We start from the raw sequence: 23,246 nt of genomic DNA, 5'->3' as shown, positions 1-23,246 counted from the left end.
CATCCGTATTATATCTGTTGTTTATTTGTTGGACATCAATTAAATTTTTACTGTTGAATGGTTTTGATGGTTTTTTGTATTTACTAATTCGGGGAACAGACACAGTCTCTATGTGATAATATCTAGGTGAAAGAGTCTCTATGTGCTGGGATTTAGCTGACTTTGGTGACGTGAGACAGCTAGCAGACGGTTGGTTTAGCCAGTTTGTCTGCTTCCTGACCTGGGCCCCAGTGAGTCAAGGTTTAGCTCTAAGACTATGTGCCAAATTATTCCCGCTGCTGTAGGCTACCATCATGTAGCAAATGCGACATACCGTTGTTTTTTAATCCATCACTCTTGCCAACACCATCATAGCTGCAGAGAATCCAAAGTTCACCAACACACCAGACCCGTTGGTTATTGGAGGATCTTCTAGTTCTGGTCTGTTAAACGCAATAGCCATTTTGCAATGAGCATTCAGCGTGTACTGAGTAGGCTAAGCGAGCACCTGACTGAGTTTTTTGTTTTTTTCTCTTAGTCAGGGGCATTGCCTGTTACGTCGTTTTGGTTATTGGCTTCCTTGTTGAACGCATAATATTATATTTTACATACTTTTTTACTTTCCAATTCTAATTAATTAGACCAAGAACCGTTCGGTACATAATGCGTACCACGTACCGAACCGAAAGCCTCGTACCGAACGGTTCAATACGAATACGCGTATCGTTACACCCCTAAGAACTATATATAATAAATATATATATATATATATATATATATATATATATATATATATATATATATATATATATATATATATATATATATATATATATATATATATTATTCAAAAAAAGTCAATGATGTCAAATATTGTTTTTTTGAAACCAATTGTCTTTCAAGTTATGGACTAAAACAGTTATCTTCTTTTCTGTGTCACAGATAAAAGAAAGGCAGAGGTCTGGGATTAGTTTATTTGACCAGTGAATCATTTACATGAACAGTCTGAACTAACTGATCCACTAAAGAGACAGGGAGAGGAAATTTTATAAGTTTGTATTTAATATTCATCTAAGTTCTTTTGGCAGTAAAGCAGACACAATACATTTTGATCTTTTATGCTCAATGGAAGAAAAAAATCATACAGGTTTTAAATGACATTGGTTAGGCTTTAATGATGATAGAATATTCATTTAAAGGGAGAAATATATTTTAATTGACCGGCAAAGTCATTTTTTATCATCTTTGATCATCAGTAGTGGGGTCTCTTTATCTTTTGCTCTCTCTCACGCTCCCTGTAGAAGTCTCAGGAGACGCTGGGCATCGTGACTGGCGCTGCCAGTGTGTGTGTGTGAGCAGGGAAATGTGGGTTTTGTCTGAAGTGCAAATAGGTGCCCAAAGGCTCACTTTCTTAAAGACAAATTCACAATCCATTAATGTAAACAAAGAAAGATCAGAGAAAATGTACACAGAGTAAAATAGACAAAAAAGCACAGTATTACTCTTTGAGGTATCTTTTTGGGAACAATGAGTGTTTATTTCATCTATTTCTTGTCTGCGCTATGTAGCCGTGACTAGAGTCCCAGTGCTTCATGCAAAAGAGAATGGATTTTCATTTATAAAATTTTTGTCTTTTTATTTTCTCTCTGTTCCTTAGGACAAAGACTTGGACTGTAAGTTGGATGAGCTAAAACGCACAGGCAGGACGTTATCAGAGCCTCAGGTCTGTGAATGGCTCTGTCAGCTTCTGTTAGGAGTACATTATATACATCAGAGGTGAGCCGAGAACGCCACTCCTCTTTTTGCCTGTGAATAATTCATAACTGACCTATTTTCTATTTTTACATTCAAAATGATTTGTTTTATTCAAGAATTTGCACTTTGCAAGACAAATACTGTATGGCCACAACTGAACAACACATCTCTAAATTCTTAATTCTTGCTGCTTCAGTGTCTATTGATTCTTGTTTATCTTGCGTAAACAGGAGAATACTTCACCGAGATCTAAAGGCCAAAAATATATTTCTAAGGAAGAACATTGTTAAGATAGGTAAGCTTTGCTTTGTGTTTGATGTTCTTGCAACGCTTTTAGATGTGACTTTTAATGACACCAAAACCCCAAACACCTCCCATTTGGTAAAACAGGCCCTCATTTTCTGACAGTTAAGAGACTCATCTACAAAGAAACAGGATCATTACCTAGTAAAAAAAAGTATGCCGGTCAGCTACGGCAGATAGAAAGAAGCTGTTCTTCTCGGAGGCAGCTAAGCAACACTTTTATATTTTCTTGATAGACATCAAAAAATCCAGTCATACATTTTGTCATCACTGCATAAAGCTGTAACGTTTAGCTGATTTTAGTCCAAAATAATAGATTTGTGTGTTGACGGATGAGGTTCTTTCTTACTGCAGACTCACTTGAACGCTAATGTGTGCATTTGTGTTGCTTTACATCAGTTTGCGCTTTAGCCTGCCAAAATAACAGGATTTTCTTCAAACTAATTATCAGGTCTCACTGTAAAAAATTAAATGTTGAGAGAACTCAATATCATGTCAGCATTATGTTTTGCAAGATATTTTCAAGCTCTGGCCAAAGTGCTTATTTTTTTACTGAAAAACACGATGCCTTGAAATTTTGGAGTTCTTTCAGCAAGTGCACAACAACTGTCTTCAGTACTTCAGCCAGCTTGTATTTGTACGTTCACTAAATGTTAAATGTCTCATTTACCGAATCCAATTAATTCACTCTAAAGCAACCACAGATCTCTTTTTCAGCAGATGTTCAGGAAAAAAACAAGGAAGCTTTAATTTGTCTATTACATTTTAAATGACTGCATGGCTCTGGAGGAGATGACATGTTGAAAGGCTTTTTTGTCTCTAAAAAGAGCACATCTTGTCACAACCTAATGATGTTTTATGACATTTCTACACAGGAAGACACACATAGACTCTCAATCCTTACAGTAAAACATAAACCTCAATATAGCTGTATAATCATCAAGCACATCATTAAAGAATAAGATGAATGATGAACATCCACACAACAAATTATGATGGCAAAACAACTACAGAATAAAAGAAAAAGAAAAAAAGCTATAAAAAGTTAAATGGCAGTACAAGTATAATTTATGCTGTAAATCATGCTGATAACTCCTAAAGCTTAAATCTGCAGCTTTGCTAATAATGTTTGTCCAGTTGAATCTCTTTTAAACTCTTTTTGGGGACAGTTTTTGAAGAAATATTTTTGGCCAAACATGTATTTATATGTACTGTAGATTAATTCATAAGTGATTAATATTTCTTACTATTTGTGACTCAAATTAATATTCAAGCAAGAATCTCAATGAGCATGATAAATCAATACAAATAGTTTCAACATACAAAAGCTTATTTTGTGTTTGCTAAATAGAAGAGTAAATATTACTTATTTTGTTACACTATAAAAAAAAATCCCCCTAATTTAATTTAACTTGAGTTAATGATTTTTCAGTTGTTTTGTTTGTTTGTTTTGTTTTGTTTGTTTGTTTTTTGCATACTTGAATCTTGTATAAATGAATGAAGCTGAAATTGGTTAAATGTTTTTGATAATTAAAGTCATGGAAAAACATATGTTGCCATGACTAAATGAGCATATACATATTTTTTTTACAGTTCATTGTGTGCTATTGCTTGGAACCATAGACCGTAAAAAAATATGGACGACTCGACATCATCCGTTTCCGCTTGGCAGATTTGAAGCTTTCAGGCAGCCTTGCACGGCGCGGACATCTTGGGACCGAGTCTGCGCAGTAGCGATTTCGGGACCGGAGTTGCGCAGTAGAGCGCAGGAAGTAGAACAGGAAGTACAGTCGCGATATCAAAAGCCCGCCCACACTCTCGCAGATGCAGAACAATTAATAATGTTGGTGTGAAATAAACAGTTATGGAAATGTAGAAATTAAAGCTAAAGCTCTAATCTGCTCCCAAAAATTCCGAAAAAAGTCGGTTAGTGCCTCAGTGACAACTTCACTCAGAGAAGCCGTCAGTCTCAGCTGTCAATCATGACGTCACACCCCCGTTTTTTATAGCATCAAATAACTAACTCAAAGTAAACTTATTTTTAAAACGAACACCTGAAATGAAATCATCGTGATGATAACTGCCTTTAGTGACATAAACTAACTTTGGGGAAACATTTTTGAAGTGTAATTTAATTATTTAGTTTGCCTCGCGTCCATTAGAAAACACAGAGGGGCGGCTATACTGGGACCGGTCACCGGGGGGCGATCGAGGCGCGAAAGCTTCAGTAAATGAGAGGGAGACTGCAGGCTTGCTTGGAACTAAGCACAAAAGCACAAACTCATCAGCACAGGAGCTATTTTTTTACGTTTTGGTGTTAAGTTTTTACTCTGCAAAGCTCTTTTTTTTAAAGGTGTTTATGCTGATATAACTTTTTAAACCCTCTTTATAGGTGACTTTGGCGTATCCTGTCTACTGATGGGGTCATGTGACCTGGCGACTACCTTCACAGGTACCCCATACTACATGAGCCCTGAAGCCCTCAGCCAAAGAGGATACAACTCCAAATCAGATATCTGGTATGAATAACTAAACCATTAAGCCATTGCATTTTATTCCAACTAAATTTATGCTTCTCATGATATTACAAACCTCTTAATCTTAAAGTTCTCCTATTGTGCTATTTTAAAGGTTTCTAACTTGGTTTTGAAGCTTGTTTAAAGTAGGTTTATATGCATCTAAGTAAAAAATAATTCTCATAATATACTGTACATTGCAGCATCACCTCTTTCTCTCAGGCCCCATCCACACGAAGCCAGAGCTTTCCCAATCCAATCTTTTTTTCCCCCTCGTTTCAAGAAATATCTGCGTACACAAGATCAAGACCGACTCAAAACGATGTAGTATACATGCCAGGCCAGTGTGTGGCGCTGTAATTCTGCAACAGAAATACACTAAAAACGGACGAAGAGTTAGTGGCTAGAAAGGGTACAGCAGTGGTAAGAGGTGAGGCAAAATCTCACCATAAAATAACAATAAATATTTTTGCTACTTAACAGATGTTTTATTAACGTCTACCTACACCTACCCCAACCCTAAATCTACCCTTACAATAATTCAATCTAATAATTAAATGATGCGATATTGATGTGCACATGCCCAGTGCCTGTAGTTGTGTCCCGTTTAGTCTTTCACCATGCCTGACGTAGTGTGATGACATAACCGTTTCACAAAATATACGGATTGGCTGTACACACGAAAACGCAAGAACATCGTTTTCAAATTTATCCACTCTGGGACCCGGATTTAGAAAATATCGGATTCATGCTTCCAAAACGCTGGATCCATCTGGACAAAAGGCTAATATGGTACAAAATGTATACGTATACAGCGAAGCGCTTGTGGACGGGGCCTCAGTGTCTAAAACTGTTTTATCAAGGATCTTTTCTGAGAGCCTACTCTGCTCTGATTGGTCAGATGTCCCACTCTGTTGTGATTGGTCTATGCTTACAGCACATAATGAAATGCCTATTACCATATCGGAATTTCAGTTCAGCCTTCCTCAGCGCTTGCACACACTATGAACTGGAGATGGTGTCAGTTTTACCGTATCAATTCAAGTCACACCTTTGAAGTCTACGACCGAGAAATGTTAAATGGTACAGCCTATGGAGGCTAGTTTTTTTGCCTAGCAACTGTGACAGCTGCCATTGACGAGTGGCAGTAATGTTTGTACTGGACTTTTTGAAAGTTATTTTCAAAACAGGGTTCTCAACTTTAAAAAAAACTGTAAATCTGTTCATAATCTCCAGTATTGTTTGTGCATAGCATATCTTGTCTTTGTTGATTACCTGAGTTTGAATCCAGAGGCCAGCCAGCCACCAAACCCTAGCACAGAATCCAGAGCCCACCGCAGACTGGGAGCTCACACCTGCCGAAATGAATGAGCCAGAGCCTAAAATAAACCACTACAAAACCAGCGAATTCCCGTAGAGCCCTAGCCCCAATGTAAGTCTGACAAGTGGTGTAAGCTGGCCACAACATGTCGCTGTTGGATTACTGGTGGAGTTCAAGGGCATGGAGGGCATCCCACCATCCCACAACTAAGGGTGAGCTGTTACTTACCTCTTCTGGTTATTTTGAGGAATTGGATTTGGACATTCTGCTGAATGATGGTGACTGGAAGACATGAGGCTTCCTCAGAGGCTTCATGAGGCTTCCCATCGACACAGCTGATCCCACCCAGTCTTGCATATCTTTGTTGTTGCTGCTGGTCCTGCCCAGTTTTGATGGTGTGCACACCAAAAGCGATGCTAATATTCACATCACGTAACTCACTCTGGATTACTCGTCGGATTGGTCATTTTTTGCGTCACTTCGTGACACACTGCTGAGCCTGCCCAGCATAAAGCCTGTTTTGTCACACTGTGTTAAGTCCATGTCATCGTCAATGATCCTACCCAGTCTCCCTATCCTGCCTCCACATCCTGATTCAGCTAATCCGTTAGCCCTTCCTCCGATGGTTCCCTTCAACCACTTGATTTCTCTAACACTATTTTGTTGTATGAATAAGCCTCATGTCTTCCAGTCTCCAGCGTCGCCCAGGCAAGTGGATCCCCTGGGTCCGTCTCCAGTTGCTGATCCTGTCACTCCATCTCGGTCCATCGACCTGTTGGCTTCACCTTAGCTGCTCAATCCCTCGGCTCCACCAGATATCAAGTTTCTTCGTCCCTCCAGCTATGCCTTGGTCAGACGTCACCCTGCCTGCACCATAGACTTACAAGCCATCTGCTGCACTCTCTCACTCCACCCCTTTCGGCTCCACTGGATTCTGCCTTCACTCTGGCTCCGTCTTTATCCTCAGTCTCACCAGCTCCACCTCAGGCACTCTGGCTCCAACACAGATGCTCATCACTACAGCTCCGTCTCGGCCTCCGGGACTATCGGTGTCACCTGGTCCCATCTGCTCTCTGTCTATGGGCTCCACTTCCATTGGCTATATTTCCCGTCAGAACCCTCTGGGTTTTGTCAGCAAATTCTCCACCATGGCTCCTCCCTCTGTCGAGTTGAGTTCATCACCATGTGTATTAGGGATGCGCGATATACCGGTACTGGAAAAATACCGGTATATATTTTATTTAAAACGGTACGATATCATGATTTGGCACATTTCGGTATATGCTGCTGTTCCGAAGTTCACCGCTAGATGGCAGCGCGCTACCCAAACTGACCCGAAACAACCGGCAAATGTGACAACAACATAGACGGACAAAATGGATAAAGCAGTTGAATCTCACTCAAGATGCCCAAAACGAATTAATAAAGAGAGGAGTAGAAGTGACATTTGTAATGACTTTGCTTATAAAACTGATGAAGAACCATCAAACCTAGCCAAGAAGCATCTGTTAACTATCCTGACTTTAAGACTTCTGAAGAGATCGACAGGTCAGTGATCATTCAAACCATCTCATTTAGACATTTATTTTCTTTTAACACTGATCAACGCACACACATAGCCTAACATAAGATCGAATATCAAAATCTCCAGCGTTCGTTTCAACCAGTGACATTTAGATCTCATTATATTTGCACGCGTACTATTGCACTATTTATATTCCCGTTAGACACAACCGCCTGTGTTTATGTGAATAACTTACTCACTAAAGATGGACATTTGTACATAACTCTGTGTATTTGACTGTTTAAGGAAACTTAATGTGTAATGTGCGAGCGTGACTAAGTGACAGGCGTGTGTGTGTGTGTGTGTGTGTGTGTGTGTGTGTGTGTGTCGTATGAGCTCATATCTCCTGTAACTGTTATTACGAAATGCTATAAAATCTCTTGCATGTTCAAATGATTTCCGTTCTCCATCCCGAGACGAGCGTGAAATGTTGATTCAGATTATGCAGATTGCTTTAGTGTAGTGCGATGTCTTTTGAAACCAGAAGCAATTTGCTCATTTTGAGAGATTTTTGCTGAAATTATTTCTCACAAGAAAGTTTTCAAATGACTGATTTGATGTGATAAGCTTTGCTGATTAATTTACTAATAAACATTTAAAAACATTTAAAGTGGTAATTTCCCACTTTATAAACTCAAAACTTGCATAATTGAACTCATTCGCGTGCAATATACCCGCGCTAATATCAGACCTTGTGGTATCGATTTAATATCGGTACTTCGGTATTAGATTGTGGTACCGTACCGAATCCAAAATTGTGGTATCGAGCCATCCCTAATGTGTATTTAAGTTCCTTATTTCCTTTTATTAATTATCCGGTATTATTTGTGCATAGCTTCTTCATCATCATTAGACTTAAAGGGTTACTTCAGCGATTAGCATATGGCTTTGTATCAGTAGAAACCCTGGAGTATATTCAAATAAATGTGCTTTCCCCCCTCATATCCCCCTGAGACAAGAGATTTATGCATTTTATTTCTGGAAAAATTCCTCCTATGATGCAAATTGACGATATTTGCATCATAGGAGGAATGTTTGGCCAAAGGCTAAAGACTACAGCCAGCAGAGGGAGCCATTTCCGCATGTTTTGAACCCGTGCATGGGGGATGGAGATCACACTCAGAGCTCAGCACGCAGCTACAGGCACTCATTTAAACGGAGCTATGGTGAGCAATGTAAGTCTTTTAACTTCTCAAATTAAATTCTATGAAAGTTAAGCTTGCAAAGGCATGAACTGAAACGCGCCAGACTGAACTCCCGTTGTGAATGTATGCCGCGAGTGTAGTCGCGATTACCTCAGCTCTCATCACGAGAGCTCATCATCTCATTTATCTGACTCCTGCAGTTAGTGCTCAGTGCTGTGATACTCGCGCGGTGACTCGCTCATTATATTGAACAGACACGTTCAGTTTTTAATTGTAGTGTCTTCTCCAACTCAGTCACAGTAATCAAGTTGGTGGCTTTGGGAGTGGCCTCACAGGGCAGCGAAGCATTCTGGGAATTGTAGTCTTTCATCCCCATGAGACAAAAACACATTTTCTGTCTTTTCTCAGTCTAGAAGGCACCAAATTCAAAAAATAATTTCACATTTCTACTACATTGATGACCCAGTTTAAATACAGATTCATCTTCTCAGTGCTGAAGTACCCCTTTAATGTGTCACAGAGGCAGCCTCTGAATTGGGATGCAGCTCATAATGCCATTTTTCACGCACCTTGATTTTTGAAACCCTACAGACCTTCTACATTCACAAATAGCTATATTACACTCTAAATGAATGGTAATATCTGAAAACATTAAGGATTATGCTTGAAATGATTCTTGTTGACAAAATGTGTGGACAAAAATAGTAACTACATAATCCTCATAGTTCCTTGTTATTTATTTATGACCAAAATTTTTATTTAAAACGTGGAAATAGTGATTATTAATGTGCATCCAAACATTTGACTTGCAAAGTTATTCCCTTTCTAAGTCAAAACTCATAATCTTTCAAGACAATTCATCATATTATGCAAAATGGCAATTAATGAGGTATTATGCTTGATTGCTGTCAAATTGCGAATTCTGGCAATCCATGAAAGCTCATCAAGTAATAAAACAATTATAATTTTGTCATCTTAACTTTAAAAATGTACAGAAAATTGCAATCGGGCATAGTCAAATATGCTGCCGAAAAATAGCAAGCATAATTAACATGAATTGTGATATCCCTGGTTACCTATTGAGCTTTACCAATCTGCATCTGAGCTGTGTTTTCATGTATGTGCGTTAGGGATGGAATAACAATGCATGGCATGAGATATTTCTGAAGGCACCAAGCTGAGGATCTCCCTCAAGATCCTTGCTAGAAAACTCTGTCCTCTCCTCTCCTACCCTCCACTTACGCTACATGGGGAAATGAGATCCACTTGGGAAATAGTGAGATAACAGCATATTAGTAAAGTAGAAAAACTTTTGGGGCATGGGGTGTTTGTGTGTGTGTGGAGGGGGTTGATCAAAAAACAATAAGATAGAATAAAGGAGAGAGAGAAGACAATCTCATTTGCCAAACAGCTTCAGGCAATAGCTGATAATTTAAGGGCCATGCATTTTCTCACACAAGCACCTCGATGTGTATGTGCCACTGAGAGCCGAGGGTCTCTGTTCAGACTCGCAAAGCAGCCGTTTGGGAAATGGACTCTTCACTCTGTGCTCTCGAGTCTGCAAGAACAAGCACAAGACACACTGGAGGAAGAGGGTCACTGTGCTGCTTAATAGAGATAAACAAGAGAATGAGCTAAAATAGAGATGTCCTTACACATTATTTTTATTTCTCTCTATTTGTTTGTGTCTATTCAACTAGGGCAAGACACAACGTTTTTACTATAATGATAATTGCAAATTGTACCAGAGTTCATGTGTGATTTATGTGCAGTTCTCACCTATGCAAACTAGCTTGAAAAAAAAAGCACTTTCACTCTAACCAAGTGAACCAAACAATTATTTAAAAAATTTATCTGCTCTTCACCAAAAGCGTGCATAATGTATATGGTAAGTTTCTTCAAGCGTTTTGGAGACGTTGCCCCATTTCTTTTCTGTTTCTTTATGTAAACTCAGATGGTCTTGATGATGGGAGATCTCTGTGTGGATCATACCAGCTGTTGTCAGACTCCTTGTGCATACAAAAATTACTGGATTACAATTAATGCACAAGTAATGTTTGGAAATAAAATCTGATATTTCCTACTGACAACACAAAAGATAAAACTAGTTAAAAAACATTTTTTGCGTGTGTGAAAATACTAAAAATTTTAAGCCCTACAGTATGTGCCGATTAGGCATAACATTATGAGCACTGACAGGTGAATTGAATAACACTGATTATTTCTTCATCACGGCACCTGTCCACTGAATGCACCATCCGTTGGCACGTTAGCATCCAAACTTGACTATGGAGCAATGGAAAAAGGTGACCTGTTCTGATGAATCACATTTTCTTTTACTTCACATGGCTGGTTATATGTGCATCGCTTACATGGGGAACACATGGCACCAGGATGCACTATGGGAAAAAGGCAAGCCGGTGTAGGCAGTGTGATGCTTTGGGCAATGTTCTGCTGGGAAACCTTGGGTCCTGCCATTACTTTGTTACGTACTAACTAACTAAGCATTGTTGCAGACCATGTACACTCTTTCATGGAAACAGTATTCCCTGGTCTTGGCCTCTTTTAAGCAGGATAGTGCACCCTGCCACAATGCAAAAATGTTTCAGGAACAGTTTGAGTTGCACAACAACAAATCTGAGGTGTTGACTTTGCCTAAATTTGCCTAAAAAATTTTTTTTGCTCTAAATTCCCTAGATCTCATTCTGAAGTCTGATTTACACAAGATCCAATATACAGTATATATATCGTAAAAAATAGACCATAAAAAAATATGGACGACTCAGCATCATCCGTTTCCGCTTGCCATAGTTGAAGCTTTGAGGCGGCCTGCACGGCGCTGACATCTTGGGACAGAGTCTGCGCAGTAGCGATTTCGGGACCCGAGTTGCGCAGTAGAGAGCAGGTAGTAAAGCAGGAAGTGCTGCTGCGCAAAAATCCCGCCCACATTCTCACAGATGCAGAACAATTAATTATGTTGGTGTGAAATAAACAGTTATGGAAATGTAGAAATTAAAGCTAAAGCTCCAATCTGCTCCAAAAAAAATCCCGGAAAAAGTCCTTTAGGGCCTCAGTGACAACTTCACTCAGAGAAGCCGTCAATCTCAGCTGTCAATCATGACGTCACCCCCCCCCACCCCCTTTTTTTATAGCATCAGATAACTAAGTAAAACTAAACTTATTTTAAAAACGAACACTTGAAATGAAATCATCGTGATGATAACTGCCTTCAATGACATAAACTAACTTTGGGGAAAAAATATTTGCAGTGTAATATTATTGTTTAGTTTGCCTCGCGTCCATTAGAAAACACAGAGGGGCGGCTATATATATATATAATCCTTTAGGTGAGTGTTTGTATGTATGTGTATATGTATCTATATATGGATATGGATATACATCACACACACACACACACATACCAATCAAGCATAACATTATTCTTAATTTTTTTTGTGATGGACTGTTCTTATTTATTTGTATTATTCTTTGGGTGCAGGTCTTTAGGCTGTATCCTCCATGAGATGTGCTGTTTACAGCATGCATTTGAGGGACAGAACTTCTTGGCTGTGGTGCTGAAGATTGTGGAGGGACCTACTCCATCCCTGCCAGAAACATACTCACGGCAGCTCAACTCCCTAATGCAAAGGTACCAGAAACAGATGCTGCCCTGCTCCAGGCACGAATTGGGCCCCATATCATCCCACACCGCCATGCTATATCTGTCAGTCTGCCCATCGTGGATGAGTAGTTAGACACAAATCAATGGCTTGTTTGATTCAGCTTTTTTTCAAAGCAGATTATGCAAAATCCAAGCAGGTTTAGAAACATTCGACTAGAACTATCAGCATTTCATGAGGTCTTAAACATAATTCTCTCTCTCTCTCTCTCTCTCTCTCTCTCTCTCTCTCTCTCTCTCTCTCTCTCTCTCTCTCTCTCTCTCTCTCTCTCTCTCTCTCTCTCTCTCTCTCTCTCTCTCTCTCTCTTTCTCTCTCTCTCTCTCTCTCTCTCTCTCTCTCTCTCTGTCTCTCTGTCTCTCTGTCTCTGTCTCTGTCTCTGTCTCTGTCTCTGTTTCAGTATGTTAGAAAAGGATTCTTCACGCAGGATCTCGGCAGCAGATGCTCTAAGGAGCAGGTTCATTGAGGAGAGCTTTCAGGTGAGGAGATGCCGTTGATCAGATCAGCCAGACAGCAGGGCATTCGACCAGCTGTTCAGAGTATCTGTTTCAAAGGTTAATGGGAAGGGCCAGAATGCACTAGGAAGAATTTGATTGCTTGCCAAGCTCAATAGGTTTCTAAAAGTCTGTTATGCATACTCATCACATCATCGATTCACCATCACATTTGACTCACCCTGTGCGTAACCTTTTCAAAATGTACTGTTAAAATGTCAGTGATTGACATTGTTGCCGTTTGGTGATTTTATCGACTGTGGCTTGTCATAGTTTGCCTTGTTCCCCGGCATATATGAATTTTTATGCATCTTTCAGGCTAATCAGTCTGTACATTTATAAAAGCTTAGAACAGTTCTACAAAAGTTTCCTTAGCCCTATTTGGACAGGACTAGGTTTCTCTGAGAAGCTGAGATAAGGGTCCACATTTATTTTTCTTCTTTATTTTATACATTTTTTAAATTTGATTTATTTATAATTAGAAGAACTTCATTTTATTCTTTTTGGCCCAAGGCCTTCAGGCCAGTTGGCAGATCTGTCACTTTCGGGGCAATGTTGCGTAATCATTCAAATTTTAATATTCATTAATCTTGTACATTAGTTTATTTTATGCTTTCAAACTTATAATGTATAATGTTATCTAGCTGGCTAACTTAAGTTGATTAAGTTGAATTTGCGATATTTAATTGATAACCATGAAAACATTAGAATGTGTTGAAAAATATATGCCAATCAAGCATATGTAAAAGTGTTTACTAATTTATAGTTGCGTTATAGCTGCATAATTTACAGTTTGTTGCATATGTATAGTTTTTAGAAATGTATATGTAATATTTCTAACAGTTATTAAAAATTCTTTTTATGATAGTGCCAGTGAAAATGTTGGCAGGGCATGTAAAATTCTGAACTATTGGGCCGACTAAGCAAACATCCTTGTAATGTACATTGGTTTTAGCTTACTCTTTCCCAAATACAGTAGGAATGTGATTTATTATATACTTTTTTTCAGGGCTTCTCCTCGTTTTTTTTTACCTTTGTCAATTGCCAAAACTAAAGCTAAACTTCTTGTTGCGCTGCCTGGTGCAACTTCATCATGGATCTGGGCCTTTTTCCAACTTTCTGTGTAAAATAACAGTTGGTGGTTAAAGCACTGCTGGCATCCCATCCAATGTAAAAACATAATGAAATAAGGCGAGTCAGATCACAGACCGCTCAAAACAGCTGCATGAGGTATGATCCTTAATTAATTATTCCTCTAATTATATACATAATACATAATTATATCTTGTACAGCATATATGTTTTGTTGGATGTAAGCATCCAGATCACAAGACCTTCCGTAACGCCCACATTCAAATGATGTCCTCTGTTAATAACTGCAACACAAACATCATATAGAAAGTCTAATGGCTGCTTTTTATTTTATTTAAAGGGGTGATGAATTAAGGAATTAACTTTTCCTTAAGCTTTTGATATATAAAAGGTCATGGTAATATAAGAATATCCTCTATGTTTCAGAGCTGAAAACTTGCTTGTTAGTCAAAAAAAAACTTTTATAGACACCAGCTTCAGCAAACGGTCCTGTGCTTCATACTGACGTCAATGCGCGACGAAACACCGCCTATACAGAACGTGTAATTATTAGCCCCACCCACCGACTCATGGAGGGCTCGTGCTAGCTGGTCAACAACAATAAACATGCAGAGGAAGATTAAGATATTGCGCTATTCCTGGTTTTGGATGAACACAGTCGCTGCATAAGCTTCCTTCGGATCCTAATATTAGGAATGAGTGGTTGAACTTTATTTTTAATGAAGTTCACTTCCAGCTCACGTGGGGAAGACATGTTCACTTCAGTTCACTGCGGAATCGTTTGTAAACAAATCTCCAGTCGATGCTGGATTTGGATCCGACAGGAATGGTGCAACACACTTATGTGAGTAAAACGTGTTTTTATATGTAATAGTAATGCATTGTTATAGATCGTTTTGCTTATGTGTACGTGTAACAGAACATACCTTTAGTACGCTGGACTCAGACACGTATGGGTCATCGCTCGCAAAGCCCGGCAGGCCGGTGAATCTCATTATATTCCGTTCATGTTCTGCTATTCTCTCTCAGTCTCTCTCGAGTTGACATCTGAAGGGTGGCGCGCGCGCTGAACGTGTATGTGTGTGCGCGCGGTTTGCGCTTATATTGTCCGATCTTGCAGGCTATGTGTAATATAAAAATAATAGTCCAATCAGTCGCGGGTCGTTGAGAAATAAAACATTGTATTTGTTTGATAAAGATGTTTACGAGACCTGTGGTCAAGAGAATCATTCTGGCTTAAGCTCATTAAATATGCAAATCTTATCCAATCCTAGCCGTGGATGTTTACTTCCAAGTCTTCAGTGCGGCACGTGCCGCCCGTCAAAATGCAGCGTTTTGGAGAGAGCCTCAAAACCAGTGTAAAAAATAGCCTATTACTTATTAGCTATGATGTTTTTGAATGTAAAAGCCCAGCAATCATCATTAGTTGACCTCAGACAACAGTATAAAAAAAATTAAAAAGCCAGTTCATGACAGCTTTAATTTTTTATTTCGAACAACAACCAATAAAAATTTAAAATAAAGTAAAATATGAACATACAATAATTGTGTTACCACATAAACACAAAAATACCATCAATAAAATCACGTGTCCGAAAAGGGAGCGGGATGAAGCAAAATGCTTGTTATTTTTTCCACCCCTTATATAACCATACAAAATTCCATCATATACTAAATACCCAACAACATACACCTTATCTTCATTGCACAACAACAAATAAACAAATAAATTAAATAATAATAATAAAAAAAGCCTTTTAACCCACCCTCACATTCACACTTGTTCAACCTCATATCCTTTTAGTAACTCAATGTTATTTTTATATTTATAACTTTTTAAACTGTTTAAAATGTGTACAATATTTAAACACCTGCTCCAGCTTATTCCACAACCTCACCCCATAGTGTGATGCACATACTTTTTAAAATAGTTCTTATGTTGAGCTTTTTAAAGTTTAATTCATCTCTCAAATTATACCCACCCTGCCTCTCCATAAAAAAAATTTGTAAGTAAAGTAAATTATTTCTTATTTTAAGCTTGACTTGTACCGTCTTAAATTTAACCAAATCAATAAACTTTAGTATATCTGATTTCAAGAATAGTGAATTTGTGTATTCAAGATATCCTACATTTTCCCAGATTTCCACACAATAACTTAAGTGTGGCACTATGAGTGTATTATACATAATATACAATGATTTATTATTCAAAATATCTTGCTTTATTTAATATCGCTATAGTCTTTACCAGTTTTGCTTCAATGTTTTTTATATGTGATTTCCAGCTAATTTTGTGGTCTAAAATAACACCAAGAAATGTATTTTCAGAGACTCTTTCTAATATTATCAATTTTCAATTCTATTTCAGGCTTAGTATACAGGGAGTGCAGAATTATTAGGCAAATGAGTATTTTGACCACATCATCCTCGTTATGCATGTTGTCTTACTCCAAGCTGTATAGGCTGGAAAGCCTACTACCAATTAAGCATATTAGGTGATGTGCATCTCTGTAATGAGAAGGGGTGTGGTCTAATGACATCAACACCCTATATCAGGTGTGCATAATTATTAGGCAACTTCCTTTCCTTTGGCAAAATGGGTCAAAAGAAGGACTTGACAGGCTCAGAAAAGTCAAAAATAGTGAGATATGTTGCAGAGGGATGCAGCAGTCTTAAAATAGCCAAGCTTCTGAAGCGTGATCATCGAACAATCAAGCGTTTCATTCAAAATAGTCAACAGGGTCGCAAGAAGCGTGTGGAAAAACCAAGGCACAAAATAACTGCCCGTGAACTGAGAAAAGTCAAGCGTGCAGCTGCCAAGATGCCACTTGCCACCAGTTTGGCCATATTTCAGAGCTGCAACATCACTGGAGTGCCCAAAAGCACAAGGTGTGCAATACTCAGAGACATGGCCAAGGTAAGAAAGGCAGAAAGTCGACCACCACTGAACAAGACACACAAGCTGAAATGTCAAGACTGGGCCAAGAAATATCTCAAGACTGATTTTTCTAAGGTTTTATGGACTGATGAAATGAGAGTGAGTCTTGATGGGCCAGATGGATGGGCCCGTGGCTGGATTGGTAAAGGGCAGAGAGCTCCAGTCCGACTCAGATGCCAGCAAGGTGGAGGTGGAGTACTGGTTTGGGCTGGTATCATCAAAGATGAGCTTGTGGGGCCTTTTCGGGTTGAGGATGGAGTCAAGCTCAACTCCCAGTCCTACTGCCAGTTTCTGGAAGACACCTTCTTCAAGCAGTGGTACAGGAAGAAGTCCGCATCCTTCAAGAAAAACATGATTTTCATGCAGGACAATGCTCCATCACACGCGTCCAAGTACTCCACAGCGTGGCTGGCCTCCTTGTTCACCTGATCTGAACCCCATTGAGAACCTGTGGTCCATCATCAAATGTGCGATTTACAAGGAGGGAAAACAGTACACCTCTCTGAACAGTGTCTGGGAGGCTGTGGTTGCTGCTGCACGCAATGTTGATGGTGAACAGATCAAAACACTGACAGAATCCATGGATGGCAGGCTTTTGAGTGTCCTTGCAAAGAAAGGTGGCTATTTTGGTCACTGATTTGTTTTTGTTTGGTTTTTGAATGTCAGAAATGTATATTTGTGAATGTTGAGATGTTATATTGGTTTCACTGGTAAAAATAAATCATTGAAATGGGTATAAATTTGTTTTTTGTTAAGTTGCCTAATAATTATGCACAGTAATAGTCACTTGCACACACAGATATCCCCCTAAAATAGCTAAAACTAAAAACTAAAACTTCCAAAAATATTCAGCTTTGATATTAATTCGTTTTTTGTGTTCATTGAGAACATGGTTGTTGTTCAATAATAAAATTAATCCTCAAAAATACAACTTGCCTAATAATTCTGCACTCCCTGTAATTTCCAAATAACATAATATTTGTTTTAGCTATATGTAGTGATAATTTAATTACATCATCTTTTAATTGAATCATTTATTTTGCTATTGCCTCCAAAAGCTGCTGTTAATTATCCCCTGAACAAAAAATATTTGTATCATCAGCAAACTTAAAGTAAATGTAAATATATTTGATAATCTACAAATATCAAAGTCTTGGGCCAAAAACCAATCCCTGTGGTACTCCACAAGTTATGTCCATATAGATTTTTGATCACCGATTTCCACAAATTGTTTGCTGCTTCTCAAATAGCTACTTACCCAGTTCAATCCAACTTCTCTGATTCCATACCTCTCCATTTTATGTATTAAAATATCATGATTTATGGTATCAAAATCTTTCTTTAAATCTATAAATATTCCTAACACATATGTTTTAGTATCTATACAATTTGTAATTTCCTCAATTAATTCCATTAGAACTAAAGATGTTGATCTGTTTGTCCTGAATCCGTGTTGACTCTCTGTTTCAATAAAATCATCCAATCTTTCTGTAAACAGTTTTTCTGGGATTTTGGAGAACTGTGGCAGTATAGAAACAGGCCTGTAATTTGTGAAAAGGTGTTTATCCCCTGTTTTATATACTGGTATTACTTTTGCTACTTTCAGTTTTTCAGGAAATGAGTTGAAAAGACAAGTTAGCGATATGGGTTAATGGTTCTGAAATTTCTGAAATTTCTTCAATCACTTTTTTATTTTTATAAACTCATATCTATCCCAAAGATCCACAACCACCCCTTCTGTAGTTTTTGAATCATTTATTATTTTAGCTAGATTTGGTCCCACATTTACAAAAAAATTTTTTTTTATTGAAACCATTAACCACTTCTTTGTTTTTTATTATCATATCTTTATCAATAAAATATTCTGCATAACGTATATTATACCATTTAGAATGTTACAAAAAACGTTCATATTATTTTTATTAATCTTTAATATTTTATTATAATATTTTATACTTTTATACATGATACTAACTAATTTATTCTTATACTTTTTGTATTTATTTTCTGCTTCCTGGGTATGATATTTAATCAAATGTCTTTAAAGGCATAAAATGCTTAACTTCCAAGAGCTACTGTACGTCATTAGTATTTTTCAGCACAGAGATTACACTTCAAAACGACAAAAAATAACTGCTCTCTACGCTCTCTATTATAGCCCTTGTTTAATGCGTCTTGGTTACAGTATTTGCAGTTATAGCACCCTTTCATCACTTGCATTGACCTGTTTCCGTCAGGGTGCTTCGTAATTCGTTTTTGCCTTGGGAAGCTAGTGATTCCCTAACCCCCATCTGAAAGCTCCTGGTAGGATGTGTCTTCCACCAGCTATTACACCATCACCATCTCAGAAACATGTAATCAGAGAAGGAGAGGGCATCTAAACGACAACTCTGAACACAATACTCTCTGATGGCTTTTCCCTTCTCTGTTGTTGTGTACAGTTTCCAAGACTTTCTTCTGTCTGGGTGATTTGCACCTTACAAATGTCTCGTATTTTTCTTCAAATGTGCTCATGGCAGATTCCTCCCTGAGGATGATTATATCAGTCTTTCTCTTCCTTTCCTGTTTCCTCTGATTCAAGAGTTCTGAGAAACTCAAGAGTAAAGCACAGGCTCTGCAATGGCTTATACTGATTGAACACTAGCTTTGCTGCTGCTGTTTTGTTTTTGTTTTTATATCTCCTCAGGAAATAGTAACTTTTACAAGCCTCAGAGAGCAGCATTAACAGATATTTCACCTCTTTTGTTATTTTTCTCACCACAGAGCATGAAACACAAGTTCTTTAGCCTGACACTGCGAGACAAGTCGATGGGGGGAGAGAGAGATGCATCGCAGATCCTGAGAGCCCTGTAAGTGAATCCACAGTCACGAGTCCCAGAGAGAAAGAGACATTTACAGGCAGTCTCACTTCTCTGTTCCTGCAAAGATGCTGTCAGCTGTGAATTGCATGACTGTACACCAGGGATTTCTGGGAGCAGGACTGTTTTTTGCAGGGGGGTTTGTTGCAATTTTTACACAAGCTTGTTGGCAGAACCTAAAAATATGTAGCTATGTTTCTGCATACCCAGTGTTTGGAAAATGTTAATCAGTTGACAGTCAATGAGCTTTCATTAATTCAATCATCGCTTTCCACACTAATTAAAAATGTTGTCACCATAGTATGTGCCAATCATATTTAGCTATGACCTAGTGAAAATCTATGCAATGTTAAAGCCAACAGTGCATAGCAAAAATCTAACAAGGGCAGTTCATTGATTTTTTTTTTCCAAATTGAAAATAAATAAATAATAATAATTTTACACTGACGTTTAAAAGTTTGGGGTCGGAAAGTTTTCAACATTGATTATAAAAAAAAAATATTGGGTACCAAATCAACATATTAGAATGATATGTAGCAATTAAAGAAAAAACACTTGGGCAAAACATGGTCAGAAAGTGTCTGAAATTTGATCCCAATTTTATCATTTTTACTGGTCCCCAATGTTTGAAGACTTTTTGAGTATACTTTGTCACAGATTACTTTATTTTGCTATCCTCACTATATGATCTATAGTGTCTTGCACCCACTAAAATTATATCTGGTGTCTGAATAAAAATTGGTTTGACTATACACGGTAAAAACTGCCAACTCCAAATATTTATCATGGATTTATTCAGGATTAGTCAGTACAGCATGTTCAGAGTTATGTTTCAAGACACTATTAATTTTACTAGCTTAAAACAAATTGTAGGTAAAGATGTGGGACATATTTTGAAAAAAATAAATAAAAAAATCAGTGAGTTTTTTTTTACCTTTTTATTTTCCTTTTTGTTTGTCTTCACTAAGAGGCACAGAGCTAAGCTCTATCTCACAGAGCTAAGAGTCTATATGCGACCTTGAATTGAACTGAGAATCTGACTGAACCTTTTGCTCATTAGCTTTTTCAAACGCCTTTCTAGTATGCCTGGTGTCCAAAGACTGCACAAAAACCATCTGAAGCTGTCTAACACAACTTATGACTTAACTCATGAATAACCTAATGATATACTTTTCCTTGTTTGAATTCTACTCTCTTTTTTGTTGAATTAAATCCTAACTTCAAATGAAATCCCCCATTTATTTTGAAAATGTAATGAATTTTAAATGCTCTACCAGTCAATAATACAGTATTGTGTGTGTGTGTGTGTGTGTGTGTGTGTGTGTGTGTGTGTGTGTGCGTGCGTGCGTGCGTGCGTGCGTGCGTGTGCGTGTGCGTGTGTATACAGTGGGTACGGAAAGTATTCAGACCCCCTTCAATTTTTCACTTTTTGTTATATTGCAGTCATTGACTAAAATCAAAGTTTTTTTTCTCATTAATGTACACATAGCACCCCATATTGACAGAAAAACACAGAATTGTTGACTTTTTTACCGATTTATTAAAAAAAGAAAAACTGAAATATCACATGGTCCTAAGTATTCAGACCCTTTGCTCAGTATTTAGTAGAAGCACCCTTTTGATATAATACAGCCATTAGTCTTTTTGGGAAAGATGCAACACGTTTTTCACATCTGGATTTGGGGATCCTCTGCCATTCCTCCTTGCAGATCATCTCCAGTTCTGTCAGGTTGGATGGTAAACGTTGGTGGACAGCCATTTTCAGGTCTCTCCAGAGATGCTCAATTTGGTTAAGTCAGGGCTCTGGCTGGGCCATTCAAGAACAATCACAGAGTTGTTGTGAAGCCCCTCCTTCATTATTTTAGCTGTGTGCTTAGGGTCATTGTTTTGTTGGAAGGTGAACCTTTGGCCCAGTCTGAGGTCTTGAGCACTCTGGGTGTTTTCGTCCAGGATATCCCTGTACTTGGCCGCATTCATCTTTCCCTCGATTGCAACCAGTTGTCCTGTCCTTGCAGGTGAAAAACACCCCCACAGCATGATGCTGCCACCACCATGCTTCACTGTTGGGATTGTATTGGACAGGTGATATTTCCACACATACCACTTAGAATTAAGGCCAAAAAGTTCTATCTTGGTCTCATCAGACCAGAGAATCTTATTTTTTACCATCTTGGAGTCCTTCAGGTGTTTTTTTAGCAAACTTTCATCTGTCTTGCACTGAGGAGAGGATTTTGTCGGGCAACTCTGCCATAAAGCCCCGGCTGGTGGAGGGCTCCAGTGATAGTTGACTTTCTACAACTTTCTCCCATCTCCCGACTGCATGTCTGGAGCTCAGCTTTACCTCTCACCAAGGCTCTTCTTCCCCGACAGCTCAGTTTGCCCAGACGGCCAGCTCTAGGAAGGGTTGTGGTCGTCCCAAATGTCTTCCATTTAAGGATTATGGAGGCCACTGTGCTCTTAGGAAAATTAAGCGCAGCAGAAATGTTTTCGTATTCTTTGCCAGATCTGTGCCTTGCCACAATTCTGTCTCAGAGCTCTTCAGGCAGTTCTCTTGACCTCATGATTCTCATTTGCTCTGACATGCACTGTGAGCTGTAGGGTCTTATATAGACAGGTGTGTGGCTTTCCTTATGTCCAGTCAGTATAATCAAACACAGCTGGACTCAAATGAAGGTGGAGAACCATCTCAAGGATGATCAGAAGAAATGGACAGTTAAATATATGAGTGTCACAGCAAAGGGTGTGATACTTAGGACCATGTGATATTTCAGTTTTTCTTTTTTAATAAATCTGCAAAAATGTCAACAATTCTGTTTTTTCTGTCAATATGGGGAGTGGTGTGTACATTAATGAGAAAAAAAATAACTTAAATGATTTTAGCAAATGGCTGCAATATAACAGCGTATAAGGTGTGTGTGTGTGTGTGTGTGTGTGTGTGTGTGTGTGTGTGTGTGTGTGTGTGTGTGTGTGTGTGTGTGTGTGTGTGTGTGTGTGTGTGTGTGTGTGTGTGTGTACTGTATATATATGTAGCAAGTGAACATTTTAGAAGCAGGAAAAATGGGGCAATCAAACAGTCGAGCTACTGTAGCTCAAATTGCTCAAGAAGTTAATGCTGGTTCTGATTGAAAGGTGTCAGAATTTACAGTGCATTGCAGTTGGTTTGCGTATGGGGCTGCATAGCCATAGACCCGTCAGGGTGCCCATGCTGACCCCTGTCCACCTGAACTGAACTGGACTATGGTGGAATGGAAGAGAGTGCCTGGTCTGATGAATCACATTTTCTTTTACATCACGTAAATGGCCAGGTGCGTGTTTGTTGCTTACTTGGAGAACAGATGGTACCAGGATGCACTATGGGTTGAAGGCAAGCAGGTGGAGGCAGTGTGATGCTTTGGGAAATGGTCTGCTGGGAAAACTTGGGTCCTGCCATCCATGTGAATGTTACTTTGACATGTACCACCTACCTAAGCATTGTTGCAGAACATGTACACCTTTTCAGGGAAACCGTATTCCCTACTGGCTGTGGCCTCTTTCAGCAGGATAATGCCACAAAGCAAAACTGGTTCAGGAATGGTTTGAGGAGCACAGCAATGAGTTTGAGGTG

The 23,246-nt window shown here is 38.6% G+C and overlaps 1 protein-coding gene across 1 annotated transcript in view; it reads left to right on the top strand.

Annotated features, from left to right (window-relative positions):
• nek11 (NIMA-related kinase 11) overlaps positions 1–23,246 on the top strand; it is a 144,705-nt gene that overhangs the window by 33,234 nt on the left and 88,225 nt on the right. Inside the window, exons 4-9 of the mRNA XM_067448160.1 lie at positions 1,637–1,755; positions 1,965–2,029; positions 4,430–4,556; positions 12,083–12,232; positions 12,661–12,739; positions 19,548–19,633. Of these exons, the coding sequence (XP_067304261.1) occupies positions 1,637–1,755; positions 1,965–2,029; positions 4,430–4,556; positions 12,083–12,232; positions 12,661–12,739; positions 19,548–19,633 (626 nt within the window). The remainder of the gene's footprint in view (positions 1–1,636; positions 1,756–1,964; positions 2,030–4,429; positions 4,557–12,082; positions 12,233–12,660; positions 12,740–19,547; positions 19,634–23,246) is intronic.

This window comes from Pseudorasbora parva, chromosome 7 (genome assembly GCF_024679245.1).
Source record: "Pseudorasbora parva isolate DD20220531a chromosome 7, ASM2467924v1, whole genome shotgun sequence".
NCBI lineage: Eukaryota > Metazoa > Chordata > Actinopteri > Cypriniformes > Gobionidae > Pseudorasbora > Pseudorasbora parva.
Note: the sequence above shows the minus strand (reverse complement) of the source record. Positions and strands in the feature narration are given on the sequence as shown.